A 21,699-nucleotide genomic window follows, 5' to 3' on the forward strand; every position below is an offset into this window, starting at 1 on the left:
ATGGCAGTGGTTTACCATTGCCTTCTTCCGTGCAGTAAACTTTAGTCTCCGCCCTTGACTCCCTCTCCCGTGCCGCTGATGCCCAGCACAGGTGAGTTTTGACTTGTAGAAGATTACCGTCTACTTGCTAGCCATTGCCCAAGCTGGGAGTGGAATGGGTATACCTCTGCCTGACTCTCCCTCCCTTAGCTGAGACTGGTAGAGTACTGGAAATTCTCCAGGTGCAATCCTGAGAGGAGAAGCACTGGGGTAGAGACAAGCTAATCAGGTTGGATTAGCAGTTTGCATGCAGCTTGCATCCCTGTCTCACATGGGGCGCATAGTCTTAATCCCCATTTAGCAGTTGAGATAACTGAGGCACAGAAAAATACAAGCTAATCAGGTTGGAGTAGCAGTTTGCATCCCTGTCTCTCATGGGGTGCATAGTCTTAATCCCCATTTAACAGTTGAGATAACTGAGGCACAGAAAAATACAAGCTAATCAGGATGGAGTAGCAGTTTGCATGCAGTTTGCATCCCTGTCTCACATGGGGCGCATAGTCTTAATCCCCATTTAACAGTTGAGATAACTGAGGCACAGAAAAATACAAGCTAATCAGGTTGGAGTAGCAGTTTGCATGCAGTTTGCATCCCTGTCTCACATGGGGCTCACAGTCTTAATCCCCATTTAACAGTTGAGATAACTGAGGCACAGAAAAATACAAGCTAATCAGGTTGGATTAGCAGTTTGCATCCCTATCTCACATAGGGCGCATAGTCTTACTCCCCATTTAACAGTTGAGATAACTGAGGCACAGAAAAATACAAGCTAATCAGGTTGGATTAGCAGTTTGCATCCCTGTCTCACATGGGGCGCATAGTCTTAATCCCCATTTAGCAGTTGAGATAACTGAGGCTCGGAAAAATATAAGCTAATCAGGTTGGAGTAGCAGGTTGCATGCAGTTTGCATCCCTGTCTCACATGGGGCGCATAGTCTTAATCCCCATTTAACAGTTGAGATAACTGAGGCACAGAAAAATACAAGATAGTCAGGTTGGATTAGCAGTTTGCATCCCTGTCTCACATGGGGTGCATAGTCTTACTCCCCATTTAACAGTTGAGATAACTGAGGCACAGAAAAATACAAGCTAATCAGGTTGGAGTAGCAGTTTGCATCCCTGTCTCACATGGGGCGCATAGTCTTAATCCCCATTTAACAGTTGAGATAACTGAGGCACAGAAAAATACAAGCTAATCAGGTTGGAGTAGCAGTTTGCATGCAGTTTGCATCCCTGTCTCACATGGGGCGCATAGTCTTAATCCCCATTTAACAGCTGAGATAACTGAGGCACAGAAAAATACAAGCTAATCAGGTTGGAGTAGCAGTTTGCATGCAGTTTGCATCCCTGTCTCACATGGGGCGCATAGTCTTAATCCCCATTTAACAGTTGAGATAACTGAGGCACAGAAAAATACAAGCTAATCAGGTTGGATTAGCAGTTTGCATCCCTATCTCACATAGGGCGCATAGTCTTACTCCCCATTTAACAGTTGAGGTAACTGAGGCACAGAAAAATACAAGCTAATCAGGTTGGAGTAGCAGTTTGCATCCCTGTCTCACATGGGGCTCATAGTCTTAATCCCCATTTAACAGTTGAGATAACTGAGGCACAGAAAAATACAAGCTAATCAGGTTGGAGTAGCAGTTTGCATACAGTTTGCATCCCTGTCTCACACAGGGCGCATAGTCTTAATCCCCATTTAACAGCTGAGATAACTGAGGCACAGAAAAATACAAACTAATCAGGTTGGAGTAGCAGTTTGCATCCCTGTCTCACATGGGGCGCATAGTCTTAATCCCCATTTAACAGCTGAGATAACTGAGGCACAGAAAAATACAAGCTAATCAGGTTGGATTAGCAGTTTGCATCCCTGTCTCACATGGGGCGCATAGTCTTAATCCCCATTTAGCAGTTGAGATAACTGAGGCTCGGAAAAATACAAGCTAATCAGGTTGGAGTAGCAGGTTGCATGCAGTTTGCATCCCTGTCTCACATGGGGCGCATAGTCTTAATCCCCATTTAACAGTTGAGATAACTGAGGCACAGAAAAATACAAACTAATCAGGTTGGAGTAGCAGTTTGCATGCAGTTTGCATCCCTGTCTCACATGGGGCTCATAGTCTTAATCCCCATTTAACAGTTGAGATAACTGAGGCACAGAAAAGTAAAGTGACAGCAGACTTGTGGCAGAGCCAGGATTAGAACCCAGGTCCTTCTGATTCCCAAGCCCGGGCTCTATCCACTAGATCACATATGCTTGTACAGATTTATTACTCTATTTATTTATTTATTTATTTTACTTGTACATATCTATTCTATTTATTTTATTTTGTTAGTATGTTTGGTTTTGTTCTCCGTCTCCCTCTTTTAGACTGTGAGCCCACTGTTGGGTGGGGACTGTCTCTATATGTTGCCAACTTGTACTTCCCAAGTGCTTAGTACAGTGCTCTGCACACAGTGAGCGCTCAATAAATACGATTGATTGATTGATTCTCATGGTCTGGCAGCAGAGCTATGGAACACAGAGGGGAGAGCCCTCTCCTACAACTGATTGATTGACTGATTGATTGATTAGACCCCTTTGGAGAGCATGAGTGTGAGCCCACTGTTGGGTAGGGACTGTCTCTATATGTTGCCAATTTGTACTTCCCAAGCGCTTAGTCCAGTGCTCTGCACATAGTAAGCGCTCAATAAATACGATTGATGATGATGATGATGATGATGAGTGACCTGAGAGAACTGGCAGATCAGTCCATCCAGAGAAGGACAGGAAAATTCAGTATCGCCACAGTCCGAGTGCCTTGTTCTGGCCACAAAAGAAAGGGGGACAGCTTTCATTCAAAGCTGTCATTCATTCATTCAATCGTATTTATTGAGCGCTTACTGTGTGCAGAGCACTGTACTAAGCGCTTGGGAAGTCCAAGTTTAGAACAGTGCTTTGCACATAGTAAGCGCTTAATAAATGCCATTCAAAAAAAAAAAGTTGGAAAAACATCTAGAGACAGTCCCTACCCAACAGCGGGCTCACAGTCTAGACGGGGGAGACAGAGAACAAAACAAAACGTATTAACAAAATAAAATAAATAGAATAAATATGTACAAATAAAATAAATAGAGTAATAAATCCGTACAAACATATATACATATATAAAGGTGCTGTGGGCTCACAGTCTAGAAGGGGGAGACAGAGAACAAAACGAAACATATTAACCAAATAAAATAAATAGAATAAATACGCATAAATAAAATAAATCAATAGTTTTCCCCTCAGCCCTGGTCTTTCTCTCTCCCATCCCAAGCAGGGTGCCCAGGCTGCGGGCACAACCTGGCACCACGGCTACCCTGGACCACATACAGTAATTACTGTCATGCTGTCCTCTCCCAAGTGCTCAGTACAGCGCTTTGCGTACAGTAAGCGCTCAGTAAATGTGAGGAGCAGCGTGGCTCAGTGGAAAGAGCACGGATTTTGGAGTCAATCAATCAATCAATCAATTGTATTTATTGAGCGCTTATTGTGTGCAGAGCACTGTACTAAGCGCTTGGGAAGTCCAAGTTGGCAACATATACAGACAGTCCCTACCCAACAGTGGGCTCACAGTCTAGAAGGGGGAGACAGAGAACAAAACCAAACATACTAACAAAATAAAATAAATAGAATAGATATGTACAAGTAAAATAAATAAATAAATCAATAAATAGAGTAATAAATCTGTACAAACATATATACATATATACAGGTGCTGTGGGGAAGGGAAGGAGGTAAGATCAATCAATCAATCAATCAATCGTATTTATTGAGCGCTTACTGTGCGCAGAGCACTGTACTAAGCGCTTGGGAAGTACAAGTTGGCAACATATAGAGATGGTCCCTACCCAACAGTGGGCTTACATTCTAAAAGGGGGAGACAGAGAACAAAACCAAACATACTAACAAAATAAAATAAATAGAATAGATATGTACAAGTAAAATAAATAGAGTAATAAATCTGTACAAACATATATACATATATACAGGTGCTGTGGGGAAGGGAAGGAGGTAAGATGGGGGGGATGGAGAGGGGGACGAGGGGGAGTCAGAGGTCATGGGGTCAAATCCCGGCTCCTCCAATTAGCTGTGTGACTTTGGGCAAGTCACTTAACTTCTCTGGGCCTCAGTGACCTCATCTGGAAAATGGGGATTAAGACTGTGTGCCCCCACCGTGGGACAACCTGATCGCCTTGTAACCTCCCCGGCGCTTAGAACAGGGCTTTGTACGTACTAAGCGCTTAATAAATGCCATTATAAAAAATAAATACGACAATGAACTGACTGAATGAATTTGCAGGCTTGAGTGTGCCAGCTTTCCAGTTCACTGCATTCAGTTCCTGGATTTAACTGGCCGGCGGTTTGGTTTGTTTTGGGGGAGGGTTTTTTTTTGTTTTTGTCCTTTAACTCTTATTCACGTATTCATCTTCCTTTCCCAACGGGCCCAGGCCTGTCCCACATTCCCTGAGACTTCAGTCAGGGGCGTTAGCCCGCAGAGCAGGGGAGGAGGAGGAGGAGGAGAAGGGAAGGAGGAGAAGGGGAGGAAGAGGAAGAGGGCATTCAATCAATCAATCAATCAATCGTATTTATTGAGCGCTTACTATGTGCAGAGCACTGTACTAAGCGCTTGGGAAGTACAAATTGGCAACACATAGAGACAGTCCCTACCCAACAGTGGGCTCACAGTCTAAAAGGGGGAGACAGAGAACAGAACCAAACATACCAACAAAATAAAATAAATAGGATAGAAATGTACAAGTAAAATAAATAAATAAATCAATAGAGTAATAAATATGTTATATAAATATAAATATAAATTTATAAATTTATATTTATTTATAATAAATATAAATAAATAAAAATTCAGAGAGAGCAGTTTGCCTTTAGATCTGCATAATAAACAGTAGCCCTCCTACAGTAACCCCTTTGAAATGGCTTGAACAAAGTCTCCCCAGCCCCCTCCGAGAAAACAGAAAGAGGGGGCTAAATAATAATAATGATAACATTTATTAAGCGCTTACTATGTGCCAAGCACTGTTCTAAGAGCTGGAAAAGAAACTTGGGAGAGGCCAGGGGGATTGAAACTCTGAAATGCCTGGGAATTACATGATGCAAATGCCCGACTCCAAGTGGGGTTTTTCCGACCCAAGGCTTATGTCTTGGAAAGTGGACTCTCAGCTCCAGAGCAATCAATCAATCAATCGTATTTATTGGGCGCTTACAGTGTGCAGAGCACTGTGCTAAGCGCTTGGGAAGTCCAAGTTGGCAACATATAGAGACGCTTAGAACAGTGCTTTGCACATAGTAAGCGCTTAACAAATGCCATCATTATTATTATAGAGGCAGTCCCTACCCAACAGTGGGCTCACAGTCTAAAAGAAACTTAATTTGAGGGGTACAAAGTGCGTCTTGAGGGGGTAGAGCTGGGGGGTGGCGGAGGGGAGAGAAAGACAAAGAGGATGGAAAGGAAAAGGAAAGGGTTAAGGGTAAGAAACAAAAGATGAGAGGGAAAAGGGAAGTGGGGGAGAGATGGGGCTTGGTGTTCTTTTATTCATCCAATCATATTTATTATTATTCATGATAATAATAATGGCATTTATTAAGCACTTACTATGTGCAAAGCACTGTTCTAAGCGCTGGGGAGGTTACAAGGTGATCCGGTTGTCCTATGGGGCGGCTCACAGTCTTCATCCCCATTTTACAGATCATCACCATCAATCGTATTTATTGAGCACTTACTATGTGCAGAGCACTGGACTAAGCGCTTGGGAAGTACAAATTGGCAACATATAGAGACAGTCCCTACCCAACAGTGGGCTCACAGTCTAAAAGGGGGAGACAGAGAACAAAACCAAGCATACTAACAAAATAAAATGAATAGAATAGATATGTACAAGTAAAATAGAGTAATAAATATGTACAAACGTATATCCATATATACAGGTGCTGTGGGGAAGGGAAGGAGGTAAGATGGGGGGGATGGAGAGGGGGACGAGAGGGAGAGGAAGGAAGGGGCTCAGTGTGGGAAGGCCTCCTGGAGGAGGTGAGCTCTCAGCAGGGCCTTGAAGGGAGGAAGAGAGCGAGCTTGGCGGATGGGCAGAGGGACTAGGGGCATTCCAGGCCCGGGGGAGGACGTGGGCCGGGGGTCGATGGCGGGACGGGCGGGAACAGATGAGGGAACTGAAGTCCAGAGAAGTGAAGTGACTTGCCCAGTCACACAGCTGACAATCAATCAATCAATCGTATTTATTGGGCGTTTACAGTGTGCAGACCACTGTGCTAGGCGCTTGGGAAGTACAAGTTGGCAACATATAGAGACAGTCCCTACCCAACAGTGGGCTCACAGTCTAAAAAGCGGCAGAGCCGGGATTTGAACCCACGACCTCTGACTTCAAAGCCCGGGCTCTTTTCCACTGAGCCACGCTGCTTCTCTATTGAGCATCTACTGTGTACCAACCCTTGTACTAAGCACTTGGTAGAGTACAATATAGCAATAAACAGACACATTCCCTGCCCACAATGAGCTTACATTCTAGACACAAGCTTGTGTGTATGTGGCGGCGGAGGGAGCAGGGGTTGCCGACAGCACTTACTCCTTCATCTGGCAGCTTTCTGACTAGCCCCAGCATTTCATTCATTCACTCAATCGTATTTATTGAGCGCTTACTGTGTGCAGAGCACTGTGCTAAGCGCTTGGGAAGTACAAGTTGGCAACATATCGAGATAGTCCCTACCCAACAACGGGCTCACAGTCTAAAAGGGGGAGACAGACAACCAAACATGTGGACAGGTGTCAGGTCATCAAAATAAATAGAAATAAAGCCAGATGCCCATCATTAACAAAATAAATAGAATAGTAAATATGCACAAGTAAAATAAATAGAGTAATAAATCTGTACAAACGTATATACAGGTGCTGTGTGGGGGGAAGGAGGTAGGGCAGGGGGGTGGGGAGGAGGAGAGGAAAAAGGGGGATCAGTCTGGGAAGGTCTCCTGGAGGAGGTGAGCTCTCAGTAGGGCTTTGAAGGGAGGAAGAGAGCTAGCTTGGCGGATGTGCAAGCGTGGCTCAGTGGAAAGAGCCTGGGCTTTGGAGTCGGAGGTCATGGGTTCAAATTCCGGCTCCGCCACTTGTCAGCTGTGTGACTTCGGGCAAGTCACTTAACTTCTCTGGGCCTCAGTTACCTCATCTGTAAAATGGGGATTAGGACGGTGAGCCCCACATGGGACAACCTGATCACCTTGTAACCTCCCCAGCGCTTAGAACAGTGCTTTGCACATAGTAAGCGCTTAATAAATGCCATCATTTATTATTATTATGTGCGTTTCTACCTCATTTCTACCTCATCTGGGCTGCTTTTGTGTCCCGGTATTTGTTAAGCGCTTACTATGTGCCAACCACATAGTACAGTGCCTGGCACATCGTAAGCACTTAACAAATACCACAATTATTATTATTACTATTACCCAAGGGCCAGTTCAAACAGTGGGGATGCCAGCAGTGGCTACAGCTGCAGCTAAACAGGAGGACTCTCTCTCCTTCTTTAACAATTGATTGATTGATTGAATTGAATGAAACAACAGTTGCGTCTACAGTAACTGAAGAGTTCTGTCTGTTTTCTCGAAGGCTAAAATCAGGATCCTTATGAATCCCACCTCAGGCCTGTCTGGGCATGAAATAGAAGCCTGAAGCTGAAACGTTTTGCTCAAAAAGGTGGCTGTGATCAGCAAGTACGGGGCATTTTTACTTGAACCCCTCAAGATTTTGAGGGTCCCTTATTACCAGGAGCTGTTACCTCATCTGCGAAATGGGGATTCATTCATTCATTCAGTCAGTCGTATTTATGTTGCCAATTTGTACTTCCCAAGCGCTTAGTACAGTGCTCTGCATATAGTAAGTGCTCAATAAATACGATTGATGATGATGATGATGATGATTTATTGAGCGCTTACTGTGTGCCGAGCACTGCACTAAGCGCTTGGGAAGTACAAGCTTGGCCCTACTGAGAGCTCACCTCCTCCAGGAGGCCTTCCCAGACTGAGCCCCTTCCTTCCTCTCCCCCTCGTCCCCCTCTCCATCCCCCACATCTTACCTCCTTCCCTTCCCCACAGCACCTGTATATATGTATATATGTTTGTACATATTTGTTACTCTATTTTTATTTATTTTACTTGTACACATCTATTCTATTTATTTTATTTTGTTAGTATGTTCGGTTTTGTTCTCTGTCTCCCCCTTTTAGACTGTGAGCCCACTGTTGGGTAGGGACTGTCTCTATATGTTGCCAACTTGGACTTCCCAAGCGCTTAGCACAGTGCTCTGCACATGGTAAGCGCTCAATAAATACGATTGATGATGATGATACAAGTCGGCAACATATAGAGACGGTCCCTACCCAACAACGGGCTCACGGACTGCAGATGGAGAGTGGGGAGTTCCGGGAGACATGTGTCCAGGAAGTCACTATGGGGTCAGAAACAACTTGACCCCAAGTGACCCCAAGTTGTTGCCAACTTGTACTTCCCAAGCGCTTAGTACAGTGCTCTGCACACAGTAAGCGCTCAATAAATACGATTGATTGATTGACAGAATAAGACAAGGGAATATACGGAAATGGAGAAATTGGAGACCTTCCTTGGTAGGGCTTGTTTGCATGGCTACCAATCAACCTACGCATCAGGCAAAAACTCCTCACTCTTGGCTTCAAGGCTGTCCATCAATCAATCAATCAATCAATCGTATTTATTGAGCGCTTACTGTGTGCAGAGCACTGGACTAAGCGCTTGGGAAGTACAAGTCGGCAACACATAGAGACGGTCCCTACCCACCAGTGGGCTCACAGTCTAGAAGGGGGAGACAGAGAACAAAACCAAACATACTAACAAAATAAAACAAATAGATTAGATATGTACAAGTAAAATAAAAAATAAATAGAGTAATAAATATGTACAAACATATATACATATATACAGGTGCTGTGGGGAAGGGAAGGAGGTAATACTCCAGTGCTTAGAACAGTGCATGGCACATAGTAAGTGCTGAACAAAAACAAGTATTATTATTAATAAATATTTTACATATCTAATTGGCTTCTATGTTCAGGGATTATAGGGGAATTTTACCCCTAGGAGTAGGTAAGCTGAAAACAGAGTGCATAATTGACATTCTTCTTCCACACTCAACAGATGCTCCATATTGTCTGTAAAGTTAACCATGAAGTGAACAGTGAGAGTCCATAGGAACAATCTGATCAATTAAAGAGGCTTCACTTGAACTTGGAAAATGAGTCTATGCTTTGCTAACCTGGACGCAAAATTGAAAAAATATCCTACACGTCATGCCCTAAAGCAGCCAACTGTCCTAGACTGAGTATATATCCAGAAATTTCTCCGGGGATTGGATAAAAATTCAAATGAAGCTTACTCCGGTAAATACTGGACCACAAAAATATCAAACAGGAAGTATGACTAGCACACCCAGATTTTCCATAATGTCTGAGTACACTTTTCCACCCTTTCCATAATTTTCCACTGTGCACCCTGAAAAGGAAGATAAAAAATGATTGGAAGAAATGAATAATAACTTCTGTTCACTTTACATCTCTCCCCCGCCCCCCCACCAAGCATTGAGTTTCACTGAGGAATGTTTTGCCTTTGGAAGAACTGGGGAGATGTGGTGTAGTGCTCCAAAGAGAACGAAAATCCTCAAAAGAGGAACTGGCAAGCCTAACATGCATTCTCCCGCTTCGTTTTTTTTTTTTGCTTTGTTTTGTTTCTTTGAAGTGTCTTTTGCCTTAGCAACAGGGTACTGAAAAATCCACCAAACGACTCTATGGAAAGCGGTAAAATAGTAGTCTGGGCTGTAACGAAAGCCACCCCACCATTCGAATGGAAACAAAAACAGATGAAGACAAATGGTAGAAACAATGCCAGAGCTGTTCCCAAATCCTAGAGAGGGTCCAGCCCAGAATTTGGAGGCTAGGTGACAGTTCCTTGACCGGGCAGTCTCTACCCATAGTCTGTAACTGAAAAATAAAATAAATCAATTCCAGGGCATGATTGCGCTGACGGATTCTAGCATACAAGACTGCAGCTGTGGGTTTTTTTATGGTATTTGTTAAACACTTACTATGGGTCAAATGCTGTTCTAAGCACTGGAGTAGATATTGGTTTTGTTCTCTGTCTCCCCCTTTTAGACTGTGAGCCCACTGTTGGGTAGGGACTGTCTCTATATGTTGCCAATTTGTACTTCCCAAGCGCTTAGTACAGTGCTCTGCACACAGTAAGCGCTCAATAAATACGATTGATGATGATGATGATGATATAAATTAATTAGGTCGGACACAATCCCTGTCCTGCATGGGGCTCACAGTCTAAGTAGGAAGGGAGAGCAGGTATTGAATCTCTATTAAGGATGATCTAAGGGTCAGGCAGAGCTCTGAAAAACATCATTATCACTTTCCAATCTCGTTTCTTTCATCCATTCATTGAATTATTCATTCAATAATTGTGGTGCTTGTTAAGCGCTTACAAGGTGCTAAGCACTGTACTAGGTGCTGGGATAGATACAAGATAATTAGGTCTCACTTGGGGCTTACAGTAAGTAGGAGGGAGAGCAGGAATTGTGTTGCCGACCTGTACTTCCCAAGCACTTAGTACAGTGCTCTGCACACAGTAAGCGCTCAATAAATACGATTGATTGATTGATTTTGCAGTTGAGGGAACAGAGGCACAGAGAAGTGACTTGTCCAAGGTCATACCAAAGGTGTGCGGTGGAGCTGGGATTAGAACCCAGGTCCTCTGACTCTCAAGCCCAAGCTCTTTCCACTAAAGCAAGCTGCTGTCATTTTCCTAGAAATAAACTGACTAGGAGATAAGTTAAAAATCTGAGGGATAGAAGCCTCACGAACAAATATTTAAAAATAATCATGTCTCAGACAATAGTTGTTTGGGTCTGCTTTCACAAAGGACTCAGGGGACACCAAAATACTCAGAAATAGTCTACCACTACACATTGAACACATGGACAACTTTATTACTATAGCAACCAGGGTGAAAAATATGACATTTTTCCTAGTACTGGGCCTAAGAGTTCCAAGTGCATGCCGAAGCAAATACTTTTCAAGTCAAGAGGCTTTGGCAAAACATTTTGAGTCCTTTGGCTCTGCTACGGTGAAGGAATTTAACAACATAATCAAGTGCTATTCCATCCTTTCCCCTCAGTCGGATTATGTCACTCTTCACATGCCAACTTTTGAAGAGAACACAGGTCTATACCGATGTACGCTTGTAACCTCCCCAGCGCTTAGAACAGTGCTTTGCACATTATTATTATTATTATTATTATTTTTACCCGGTTTCAGATCCGAGGCTGAAAATTCTGCCAATCACACTTCCCACTTCAAAGCTTACCTCCTCCAGGAGGCCTTCTCAGACTAAGCCCCTCTTTTCCTCAGCTTCCCCTCCCCAACCTCATCCCAACTCGCTCCCTTTGCTCTACCCCATTCCCTGACCCACGATCAATCAATCGTATTTATTGAGCGCTTACTGTGTGCAGAGCACTGGACTAAGCGCTTGGGAAGTACAAGTCAGCAACACATAGAGACAGTCCCTACCCAACAGCGGGCTCACAGTCTAGAAGGGGGAGACAGAGAACAAAACCAAACATATTAACAAAATAAAATAAATAGAATAGATATGTACAAGATAAATAGAGTAATAAATATGTACAAACATATATCCATATATACAGGTGCTGCGGGGAAGGGAAGGAGGTAAAATGGAGGGGATGGAGAGGGGGACGAGGGGGCGAGGAAATGCCCCACAGCATTTGCGTATATATGTACATATCTATAATGCCTGTTTTACTTGTTCTGATGTGCATATATATATATATCTAATTCTATTTATTTCTATTGATGCTATTGATGCCTGTTTACTTCTTTTGATGTCTATTTTCCCCCTTCTAGATTGTGAACCCGTTATGGGCAGGGACTGTCTCTCTTTGTTGCTGAATTGTACTTTCTAGGCGCTTAATACAGTGCTCTGCATACAGTAGGCACTCAGTAAATAGGACTGAATGACTGAATGAATAGGGTCGAAGTAAGAGGCAGGATGCACTGCTTGAGGAGGAATAGCATCGTTTCAGATGTCTTCTCACATTGTTTCTACTACCTTTGAGTAGATAATAATAATAATAATGATAGCATTTATTAAACGCTTACTATGTACAAAGCACTGTTCTAAGCACTGGGGAGGTTACAAGGCGATCAAGTTGTCCCATGGGGGTGCTCACAGTCTTAATCCCCATTTTACAGATGAGGGAACTGAGGCACAGAGAAGTATATATGTATATACCTATATATATACAGTATATACATATACTGTATATATGTATATACCTGTATATATGTATATATGTTTGTACATATTTATTACTCTATTTATTTTACCTGTACATATCTATTCTATTTATTTTATTTTGTTAGTATGTTTGGTTTTGTTCTCTGTCTCCCCCTTTTAGACTGTGAGCCCACTGTTGGGTAGGGACTGTCTCTATATGTTGCCAACTTGTACTTCCCAAGCGCTTAGTACAGTGCTCTGCACACAGTAAGTGCTCAATAAATATGATTGATTGATTGATTGATTGATTAAGTGACTTGCCTAAAGTCACACAGCTGGTAAGTGGTGGAGCCGGGATTTGAACCCATGACCTCTGACTCCAAAGCCCGGGCTCTTTCCACTGAGTCACGTCTGAATCAATCAATCGTACTTATTGGGCGCTTATGGTATGCAGAGCACTCTACTAAGCACTTGGAAGAGTACAGTGTAATATGGTTGGGAGATACGTTCCCTGCCAAAAAGGTCCTTAAATCACCCCCCAAAGGGGATTCAATTCTGGGTCTATGGACAAACCCACTTCCTTGTTCTCTCACTTTAAGTTGGGACTGGGCGGGCCTCATCATCAATCGTATTTATTGAGCGCTTACTATGTGCAGAGCACTGTACTAAGCGCTTGGGAAGTACAAATTGGCAACATACAGAGACAGTCCCTACCCAACAGTGGGCTCACAGTCTAAAAGGGGGAGACAGAGAACAAAACCAAACATACTAACAAAATAAAATAAATAGGATAGAAATGTACAAGTAAATAGAGTAATAAATATGTACAAACATATATACATATATACAGGTAATCTGCCTCAGGCAGATATGAATTCCTGCCTATGCATAAAACCACTTCTCGCTGCCAGTCCAAGTGGATCCGAGAACAGAACGGTGAATCAAGCCCGGAACATAAAACGAGCCGAGCGACACTCCCAACTTTCCCAGTATCTCTTCTCTATCAGAGTTGTTCCGAGGATCAGGCAGAGCTCCGAAAAACGTCATTATCGCTTTTTTCCGAGGTGGGGTCCCGCAGAGAAGGTAGCTGTACCCAAAAGAGACAGACGCGGGGAAAGAAAAGCAGGGATGCTGGTAGATATTCTTTCGGCTATTCCCATAAATGTATTATCACAGTCGGGTGACAATTTTATTTTTGTTATTGAGGGGGTAAGCTTTGGCCGGAAAATGCTGGCAAGGCTCCCTGAACTGCTCGGGACGTGGAATTACCAAAGAACGTGCTCCATTAAATTTGTGGCATCGTCATCCGGCAAAATTTCAATCACTCCCTCTTGAGCTACGAGGACGGACAGGATTTCCTGAGACAGTTTTGGGTGGCCGTTGGCTAAACAGGCGTCTGCGATTTCCTTCCACCCTTCTACCATGCAGACGGTATCCCTTAACATAATCTCCTCCAGGGAACCTGAGGGACAAAAAAATAAGAGAACGTGGCCCATGTTCGTTTGTGTTTATGAAGCGCTTACTGTGCGCGGAGCACCGTCCTTATCGCTTGGGAAAGTACAATACAACAATAAATAGTGACGTTCCCTACCCACAACGAGCTCGCAGTCTTAGAACAGTGTTTTGCACATAGTAAGCGCTTAATAAATGTCATCATTATTATTATTATTAGAAGGGGGAGTCTATAAGTACCTGTGTGTGTGTGTACTTAATAAATAATAATAATAATAATGGTATTTGTTAAGTGCTTACTATGTGCAAAGCACTGTTCTAAGCTCTGGGGAGGTTACAAGGTGATCAGGTCGTCCCACAAGGGGCTCACAGTTTTAATCCCCATTTTACAGATGAGGTAACTGAGGCCCAGAGAAGTTAAGTGACTTGCCCAAATTCACATAGCTGACAGCTGGCGGGGCCGGGATTTGAACCCATGACCTCTCCCCCCATCTTACCTCCTTTCCTTCCCCACAGCACCTGTATATATGTATATATGTTTGTACATATTTATTACTCTACTTATTTATTTATTTTACTTGCAGATTTCTATTTATTTTGCTAGTATATTTGGTTTTGTTCTCTGCCTCCCCCTTTGATACTGTGAGCCCACTGCTGGGTAGGGACTGTCTCTATATGTTGCCAATTTGTACTTCCCAAGCGCTTAGTACAGTGCTCCGCACATAGTAAGCGCTCAATAAATACGATTGATGATGACGATGAGGTAGCTGTGGCTCGAGGTGGGACCCTCAAGGCGGCTCTCTCCCCTGCCAACTGTAGTATGACCAAGGCCAAACCTCCCCAGCTTGTCAACAAGGGGGTCAAGTGGGATGGATTCATAAGCCCCACTGCACGCAGGGTAGGCTACCCCTATTACTCCCCTTTATTTAGGAGACCCCCTCATCTGTCATGGCTTAGACTTATAATATTTTCTCACCCTCCACATACATGCCCTTGCACGTTTTCTCTTCTCAATCCTGTACAGCTCCGTTACACAAACTTTCCAAGTTTAGCAAGTGGGAGCTTCAGTCAGACGCACCCATCTACCTCGCGCCTCTCTCCCCCCGTGAGAGGGGTGCTTTCTTCACGCTGCTTTTCTGCTGGCTTCCCCAAATCCCTGATCTGATCCTCCTCCAGGAGGCCTTCCCAGACTGAGCCCCTTCCTTCCTCTCCCCCTCGTCCCCCTCTCCATCCCCCCCATCTTACCTCCTTCCCTTCCCCACAGCACCTGTATATATGTCTGTACATATTTTTTACTCTATTTATTTATTTACTTATTTTATTTGTACATATCTATTCTATTTATTTTATTTCGTTAGTATGTTTGGTTTTGTTCTCTGTCTCCCCCTTTTAGACTGTGAGCCCACTGTTGGGTAGGGACTGTGTCTATATGTTGCCAATTTGTACTTCCCAAGCGCTTAGTACAGTGCTCTGCACGTAGTAAGCGCTCAATAAATACGATTGATGATGATGACGATGATCTGACAAAAGTTTTGGACCTCTGGCTAGCAGGCTGGAAGATAAAAACCTGAGTTTACCAACTCCTGAAAGCTTGCTCTAGCTCAACAGAAGGCGGCCATGCTTAGGAGGTCCTTGGGGCCTAAGAAGACACCCCAAGAAAGCATAAACCCCAATCCAACCACTGTTCCATCCTTCCTCTCTGCTTTAAAAAAGCATAGGGAGGAAGAACTCATCCGAAGAGGAAGGAGGTGGCCACAGAAGGGAAAGCGGGGGCGAATCACCCATGTCGGCACCTCCTCTTCAGGGATGAATTGAGAAGCAGTGTGGCTTAGTGGAAAGAGCCAGGGTTTGGGAGTCGGAGGTCGGGGGTTCCTAATCCCGGCTCCGCCACTTATCAAATGTGTGACTTTGGGCAAGTGACTTCACTTCTCTGTGCCTCAGTGACCTCCTCTGTAAAATGGGGATGAAGACTGTGAGCCACCCCGTGGGACAACTTGATTACTTGGTACCTGTCTCAGCGGTTAGAACAGTGACGGGCATAAAGTAAGCACTTAACACATACTATTATTATTATTATTGTGAATTTAAAACTCCCTCTGTTGGTACCTAATTTAGGTACCCCTTTTAGTTTCCCCTTTTAGACTGTAAGCCCACTGTTGGGTAGGGACTGTCTCTATGTGTTGCCAATTTGTACTTCCCAAGCGCTTAGTACAGTGCTCTGCACATAGTAAGCGCTCAATAAATACGATTGATGATGATCATGATGATACCTAATCTGGGCCGGACCACGGGTGCTAAAATTCCTAACGAAACCCTCAGGGGGAAGGAGTCCAAAATCCACACTAAACGCGGCTGGTGTAACTCTGCTTGACTGGTGACTGTCCTAATTCACTTTCAATCCCCTGAACGATCCAACACAAAGAACTGTTTATCGGACTTACTTTTTCCACCCGCAGATACTTCTAGGAGAACCTGAAATCCCAATTTTTTCAGCTCACTAGAGAGAAGGATGAGAATAACAAGGCCGAAAGACAGTGCTCCTTGTTTCCCATTCCTCCCTTGAGTCAGGCATTTAACTAATTCGATGCTCGGGCAGTTCTTGATTAGGAATATGAAGTCATCTAAAGGCAAGAGATAAAATAATTTGTTTTCCCAAATTAAGTGACACTTTGACGATTACAAAGTTAGAACGCAAGATCCTGAAAGCCCCTCAGTCTTTTTTACAAGCCATTCTCCGGTCTGCTCAACACTTACTGTACAAACTAAACTTGAATCGATGATGACAGTGGTGACTAAATGAAAAACGAGAGTTTGCAAAAGTTATTAAACGGGCTCATGTTGCAATTCAACTCTATACCTTTGGCTGTATGTTAAGGGGCAAGAAACCACAAATCCAAGCATGGTTTCCATTTTAAAATCAGTAAGGCCCATTGCTACACGTTTTTCTTTCGTTTTTAAAAGTATTGGCAATTAAACACGAAGTCTGCTGAAGAAAGCTTTTCACAGCTACCACTGAGTCACGTACGGACGGCCTTCTATAAAATGCATTCTCTTCACGTAAATACCAACTCTTCTATTGTGTTTACTACAGTGCTCTCCACATAGCACTCAAAAAATACCAACGGTGAAGAAACACAATACAGACTGGAACTCATTATAGGAAATACACACTGATTCAGTTGTTTATAATAAATACGGCTGAGCACCTAATAATTCAGTCAGAATACTGAATCACAGAGTCTATTATAACCTAGAATCATTTTCCGAGAAGTGACTGAAGTTCCATTTTTTGAATCACTACACTGAATTAAGCATGTCACAGAAGATTAAATTATACGGTTCAACACATGTGGGAAGCAGACCAAATTTTTACTTTCCAATTCTACGTACACCAATTGTTGCATTTCTGAGCGGCCTGATTCATTTTTGACCTAAGTAAACTTTGGAAACTAAGAGTTGATGGTTTAAATCCCGAGTGATATCACGTCTTTTACCTCTAGAAATAGGATACATCTGCACTTTAAATTGTATTAGTGCCCTTGACAGGCATGAGTAACAGTGAGGAAAGTTATGACACTTATCAATAAGAAACGTGGGGAGATCCCAAAAGTAGCTTCTATCTTTCATGTTTACTTTTCTTGTGTTAATATCCTCATCTTATTCTCTAGCCCTAGATGAAAGATTAAGAGGACTTCAGTGAAAACATCAGGATCTTGAACTAAATCAATTCGGAGGTCAAATATCAAGAATAATCATTCGGTGTTTAGCAAGAATCTCCTTAGTGGTATTAAACAAATATTATAATAACGCATCACAATGTCTAATTTTTTATGGTATTTGTTAAGTGCTTACTATGTTTTCGGTACTGTACTAAGCACTGGGGTAACTACAAGCTAATCAGACTGGACAAAATCCATGTCCCATATGGGGTTCATGTCTTACTAATCCACAGTTTACAGATGAGGCAACTGAGGCACTGAGAAATTAAGTGATTTGCCCAATGTCACACAGCAGACAGGTGGTGGAGCTGAGATTAGAACCCAGGTCCTCCTGACTCCCAGCCCGTGTTTTGAATATTTATTTATTTATTTGTTTATTTTACTTGTACATATCTATTCTATTTATTTTATTTTGTTAGTATGTTTGGTTTTGTCCTCTGTCTCCCCCTTTTAGACTGTGAGCCCACTGCTGGGTAGGGACTGTCCCTATATGTTGCCAACTTGGACTTCCCAAGCGCTTAGTACAGTGCTCTGCACACAGTAAGCGCTCAATAAATACGATTGATGATGATGATGACGAATAATGATGGTGGCTGGCACATATTAAGCATTTAACAAATATCATTTTTTAAAAAGTGCTTATTAAGTACTTGCAAGGTGCCAAGCGCTGTTCAAAATGCAGATTCAAGCCCATCAAAAGGAACATATTTGGCACATACAATCTAAGATTGGGGGAGAATGAGTATCTTCCTCCCATTATACAGATGAGGAAATTAGGGCTCGGCTTCTTTGAGTGACTAACCCAAGGACACATGACAGCCAGTGGCAGTGCGGAGACTAGGCACCGAGCTCTTTCCACTAGGTCACGAGAAAAGCAGAAGCAGTTCAGCTTCCTGAGGTGAGCCGCTCTACGACTGAATGATATTGCATATTTTCAGCCTATGAAAATTATGCAGGCAAGGGGTAGGACCTGTGATGCAATTAATACCAGGAAAATGAGCTTTTCTAGCTAGAAAAACATCTGCATTTATTTATGCCTTGACATTCAGCCAAGGGTCTACAGCATTACGATGCCAACTTTCTGATACGTAAGTCAATCAATCAATCAATCATATTTATTGAGCACTTTTTATGTGCAGAGCACTATAAAATACACCGGCGTTAGCTCACACAAGGGGTAGGACCTGTGATGCAATTAATACCACGAAAATGAGCTTTTCTAGCTAGAAAAACATCTGCATTTATTTATGCCTTGACATTGAGCCAAGGGTCTACAGCATTACAATGCCAACTTTCTGATACGTAAGTCAAATCAATCAATCAATCGTATTTATTGAGCACTTTTTATGTGCAGAGCACTATAAAATACACCGGCGTTAGCTCACACAAGGGGTAGGACCTGTGATGCAATTAATACCACGAAAATGAGCTTTTCTAGCTAGAAAAACATCTGCATTTATTTATGCCTTGACATTGAGCCAAGGGTCTACAGCATTACAATGCCAACTTTCTGATACGTAAGTCAAATCAATCAATCGTATTTATTGAGCGCTTTTTATGTGCAGAGCATTTTAAAATACACCGGCGTTAGCTCACACATTCCCTCACTACAGATTACGTCTGGAATATGATGACCGCTGAAATAGAAATGAAAATGAAAGGCAACTTATTGTTTCCTCACGAGGAGTCTGGAATCATCATCATCATCAATCGTATTTATTGAGCGCTTACCATGTGCAGAGCACTGTACTAAGCACTTGGGAAGTACAAATTGGCAACATATAGAGACAGTCCCTGCCCAACAGTGGGCTCACAGTCTAAAAGGGGGAGACAGAGAACAAAACCAAACATACTAACAAAATAAAATAAATAGAACAGATATGTACAAGTAAAATAAATAAATAGAGTAATAAATATGTACCAACATATTTACAGGTGCTGTGGGGAAGGGAAGGAGGTAAGATGGGGGGGATGGAGAGGGGGACGAGGGGGAGATGAAGGAAGGGGCTCAGTCTGGGAAGGCCTGGAATATGATTAGCGCTGAAATATAACTGAAAATGAATGAAAGTGTGCAAATTTATTGGGTGGATAGTTGGGTGTCTTCATAATTATTTCCTTTTACGACTATAAGGGTATCGGCACTACTCTCGTGGTTCTTTAAGAGGGATGATCGTGGTAGAGCTGAGGGCACTTGAAAACATCATACGCTATTTAGGAAATCAGTTCAACTGGATTATTTATTTTATGAACATTATTTGCTTGTGAATTTATAACGCATTTCTTAAAGGCAGAATCCAAAGAATCGCTCTCTGCCTTCTAACCCCGCAAGACAAATCCAGCAGGATGCAAAAGCTAACCTGGGGCCCGACACGTGTCTATTTACCTAAAGAGAAATTCTGGACTTGCTGTATATATTTCACGGCTCCATAGATTTGGCCCTGTTTGCACATGCAAAGGGCGGCTTTCCTGGGCACCGCGCATTCACTGTAGACGATCTGAGCTAGAGCCAGACACTTGGCCCTGTTGTAGAGATTGTGCGCTTCGTAATTGTAAATCACGTCTCCGGTTTCTTCAGAAAACGTCAGCCTGGAGCAAACAGGTCGACAGAGCACCCGTCGTTATTACCCATTATAAAGGATTTTCGTGAGTGGGAAAGGTGTGGAAATATTTTACCATCCTGACTTTCCCAGGCCTAAAATGGGGTGTGGTACCTTCACATCATCATCAATCGTACTTATTATCATCGTCATCATCATCAATCGTATTTATTGAGCGCTTACTATGTGCAGAGCACTGTACTAAGCGCTTGGGAAGTACAAATTGGCAACATATAGAGACAGTCCCTACCCAACAGTGGGCTCACAGTCTAGAAGGGGGAGACAGAGAACAAAACCAAACATACTAACAAAATAAAATAAATAGAATAGACATGTACAAAATAAATAAATAAATAAATAAATAGAGTAATCATCATCATCAATCATCATCAATCGTATTTATTGAGCGCTTACTATGTGCAGAGCACTGGACTAAGCGCTTGGGAAGTACAAATTGGCAACATATAGAGACAGTCCCTACCCAACAGTGGGCTCACAGTCTAGAAGGGGGAGACAGAGAACAAAACCAAACATACTAACAAAATAAAATAAATAGAATAGATATGTACAAAATAAATAAATAAATAGAGTAATAAATATGTACAAACATATATACATATATACAGGTGCTGTGGGGAAGGGAAGGAGGTAAGATGGGGGGGTGGAGAGGGGGACGAGGGGGAGAGGAAGGAAGGGGCTTATTGAGCGCTTACTATGTGCAGAGCACTGTACTAAGCGCTTAGGCATGCTGGTTGGACTCACCTAACTAGTACAGTACCCGTACCATAAGTAACTTAAAGAAATAAGAGCTGCTTTTCTTTCAGGGGAGGAAATTTGTGGAAGGTCATGCTTTCCCTTCCCAAAATGAGCCAGAAGGTTTTCACAACTTGGGGAAAGGGCTCCAGGGCCCAGAAGTGGTTCTCCCTCATGCAACTTCCATCTTTTTCTCAGGTTTCTCATTTTTTCATGGAAGTTGCTAAGTGCTTACAGTGTGCCAGGCGTGCTCTTAGACTGTGAGCCCAATGTTGGGTAGGGACTGTCTCTATATGTTGCCAATTTGTACTTCCCAAGCGCTTAGTACAGTGCTCTGCACATAGTAAGCGCTCAATAAATATGATTGATTGATTGATTGCTCTGAGTGCTGGGATAGATACAAGCTAATCGGGTTGGACCCAGTCCATGTCCCACATGGGGCTCACGTTATCAATAACGATGGCATTTATGAAGTACTTACTAGGTGCAAAGCACTGTTCTAAGCACTGGGGAGGTTACAAGGTGATTAGGTTGTCCCAAGGGGGGCTCACAGTCCTAATCACAGTCCTTGTGAGAAGCAGCGTGGCTCAGTGGAAAGAGCCCGGGCTTTGGAGTCAGAGGTCATGGGTTCCAATCCCGGCTCCGCCAACTGTCAGCTGTGTGACTTTGGGCAAGTCACTTCACTTCCCTGGGCCTCAGTTACCTCAACTGTAAAATGGGGAACAAGACTGTGAGCCCCCAGTGGGACAACCTGATCACCTTGTGCCCTCCC

The 21,699-nt window shown here is 43.1% G+C and overlaps 1 protein-coding gene across 1 annotated transcript in view; it reads right to left on the minus strand.

Annotated features, from left to right (window-relative positions):
* Positions 1–13,496: 13,496 nt before the first annotated feature.
* Positions 13,497–21,699, minus strand: part of CLHC1 (clathrin heavy chain linker domain containing 1) — a gene marked incomplete at its 5' end in the record, with an annotated part of 29,682 nt that continues 21,479 nt past the window's right edge. Inside the window, 3 exons of the mRNA XM_038751540.1 lie at positions 13,497–13,868; positions 16,300–16,479; positions 19,961–20,163. Coding sequence (XP_038607468.1) covers positions 13,672–13,868; positions 16,300–16,479; positions 19,961–20,163 — 580 coding nt within the window. The remainder of the gene's footprint in view (positions 13,869–16,299; positions 16,480–19,960; positions 20,164–21,699) is intronic.

The sequence above is a fragment of the Tachyglossus aculeatus genome, chromosome 9 (assembly GCF_015852505.1).
Source record: "Tachyglossus aculeatus isolate mTacAcu1 chromosome 9, mTacAcu1.pri, whole genome shotgun sequence".
NCBI lineage: Eukaryota > Metazoa > Chordata > Mammalia > Monotremata > Tachyglossidae > Tachyglossus > Tachyglossus aculeatus.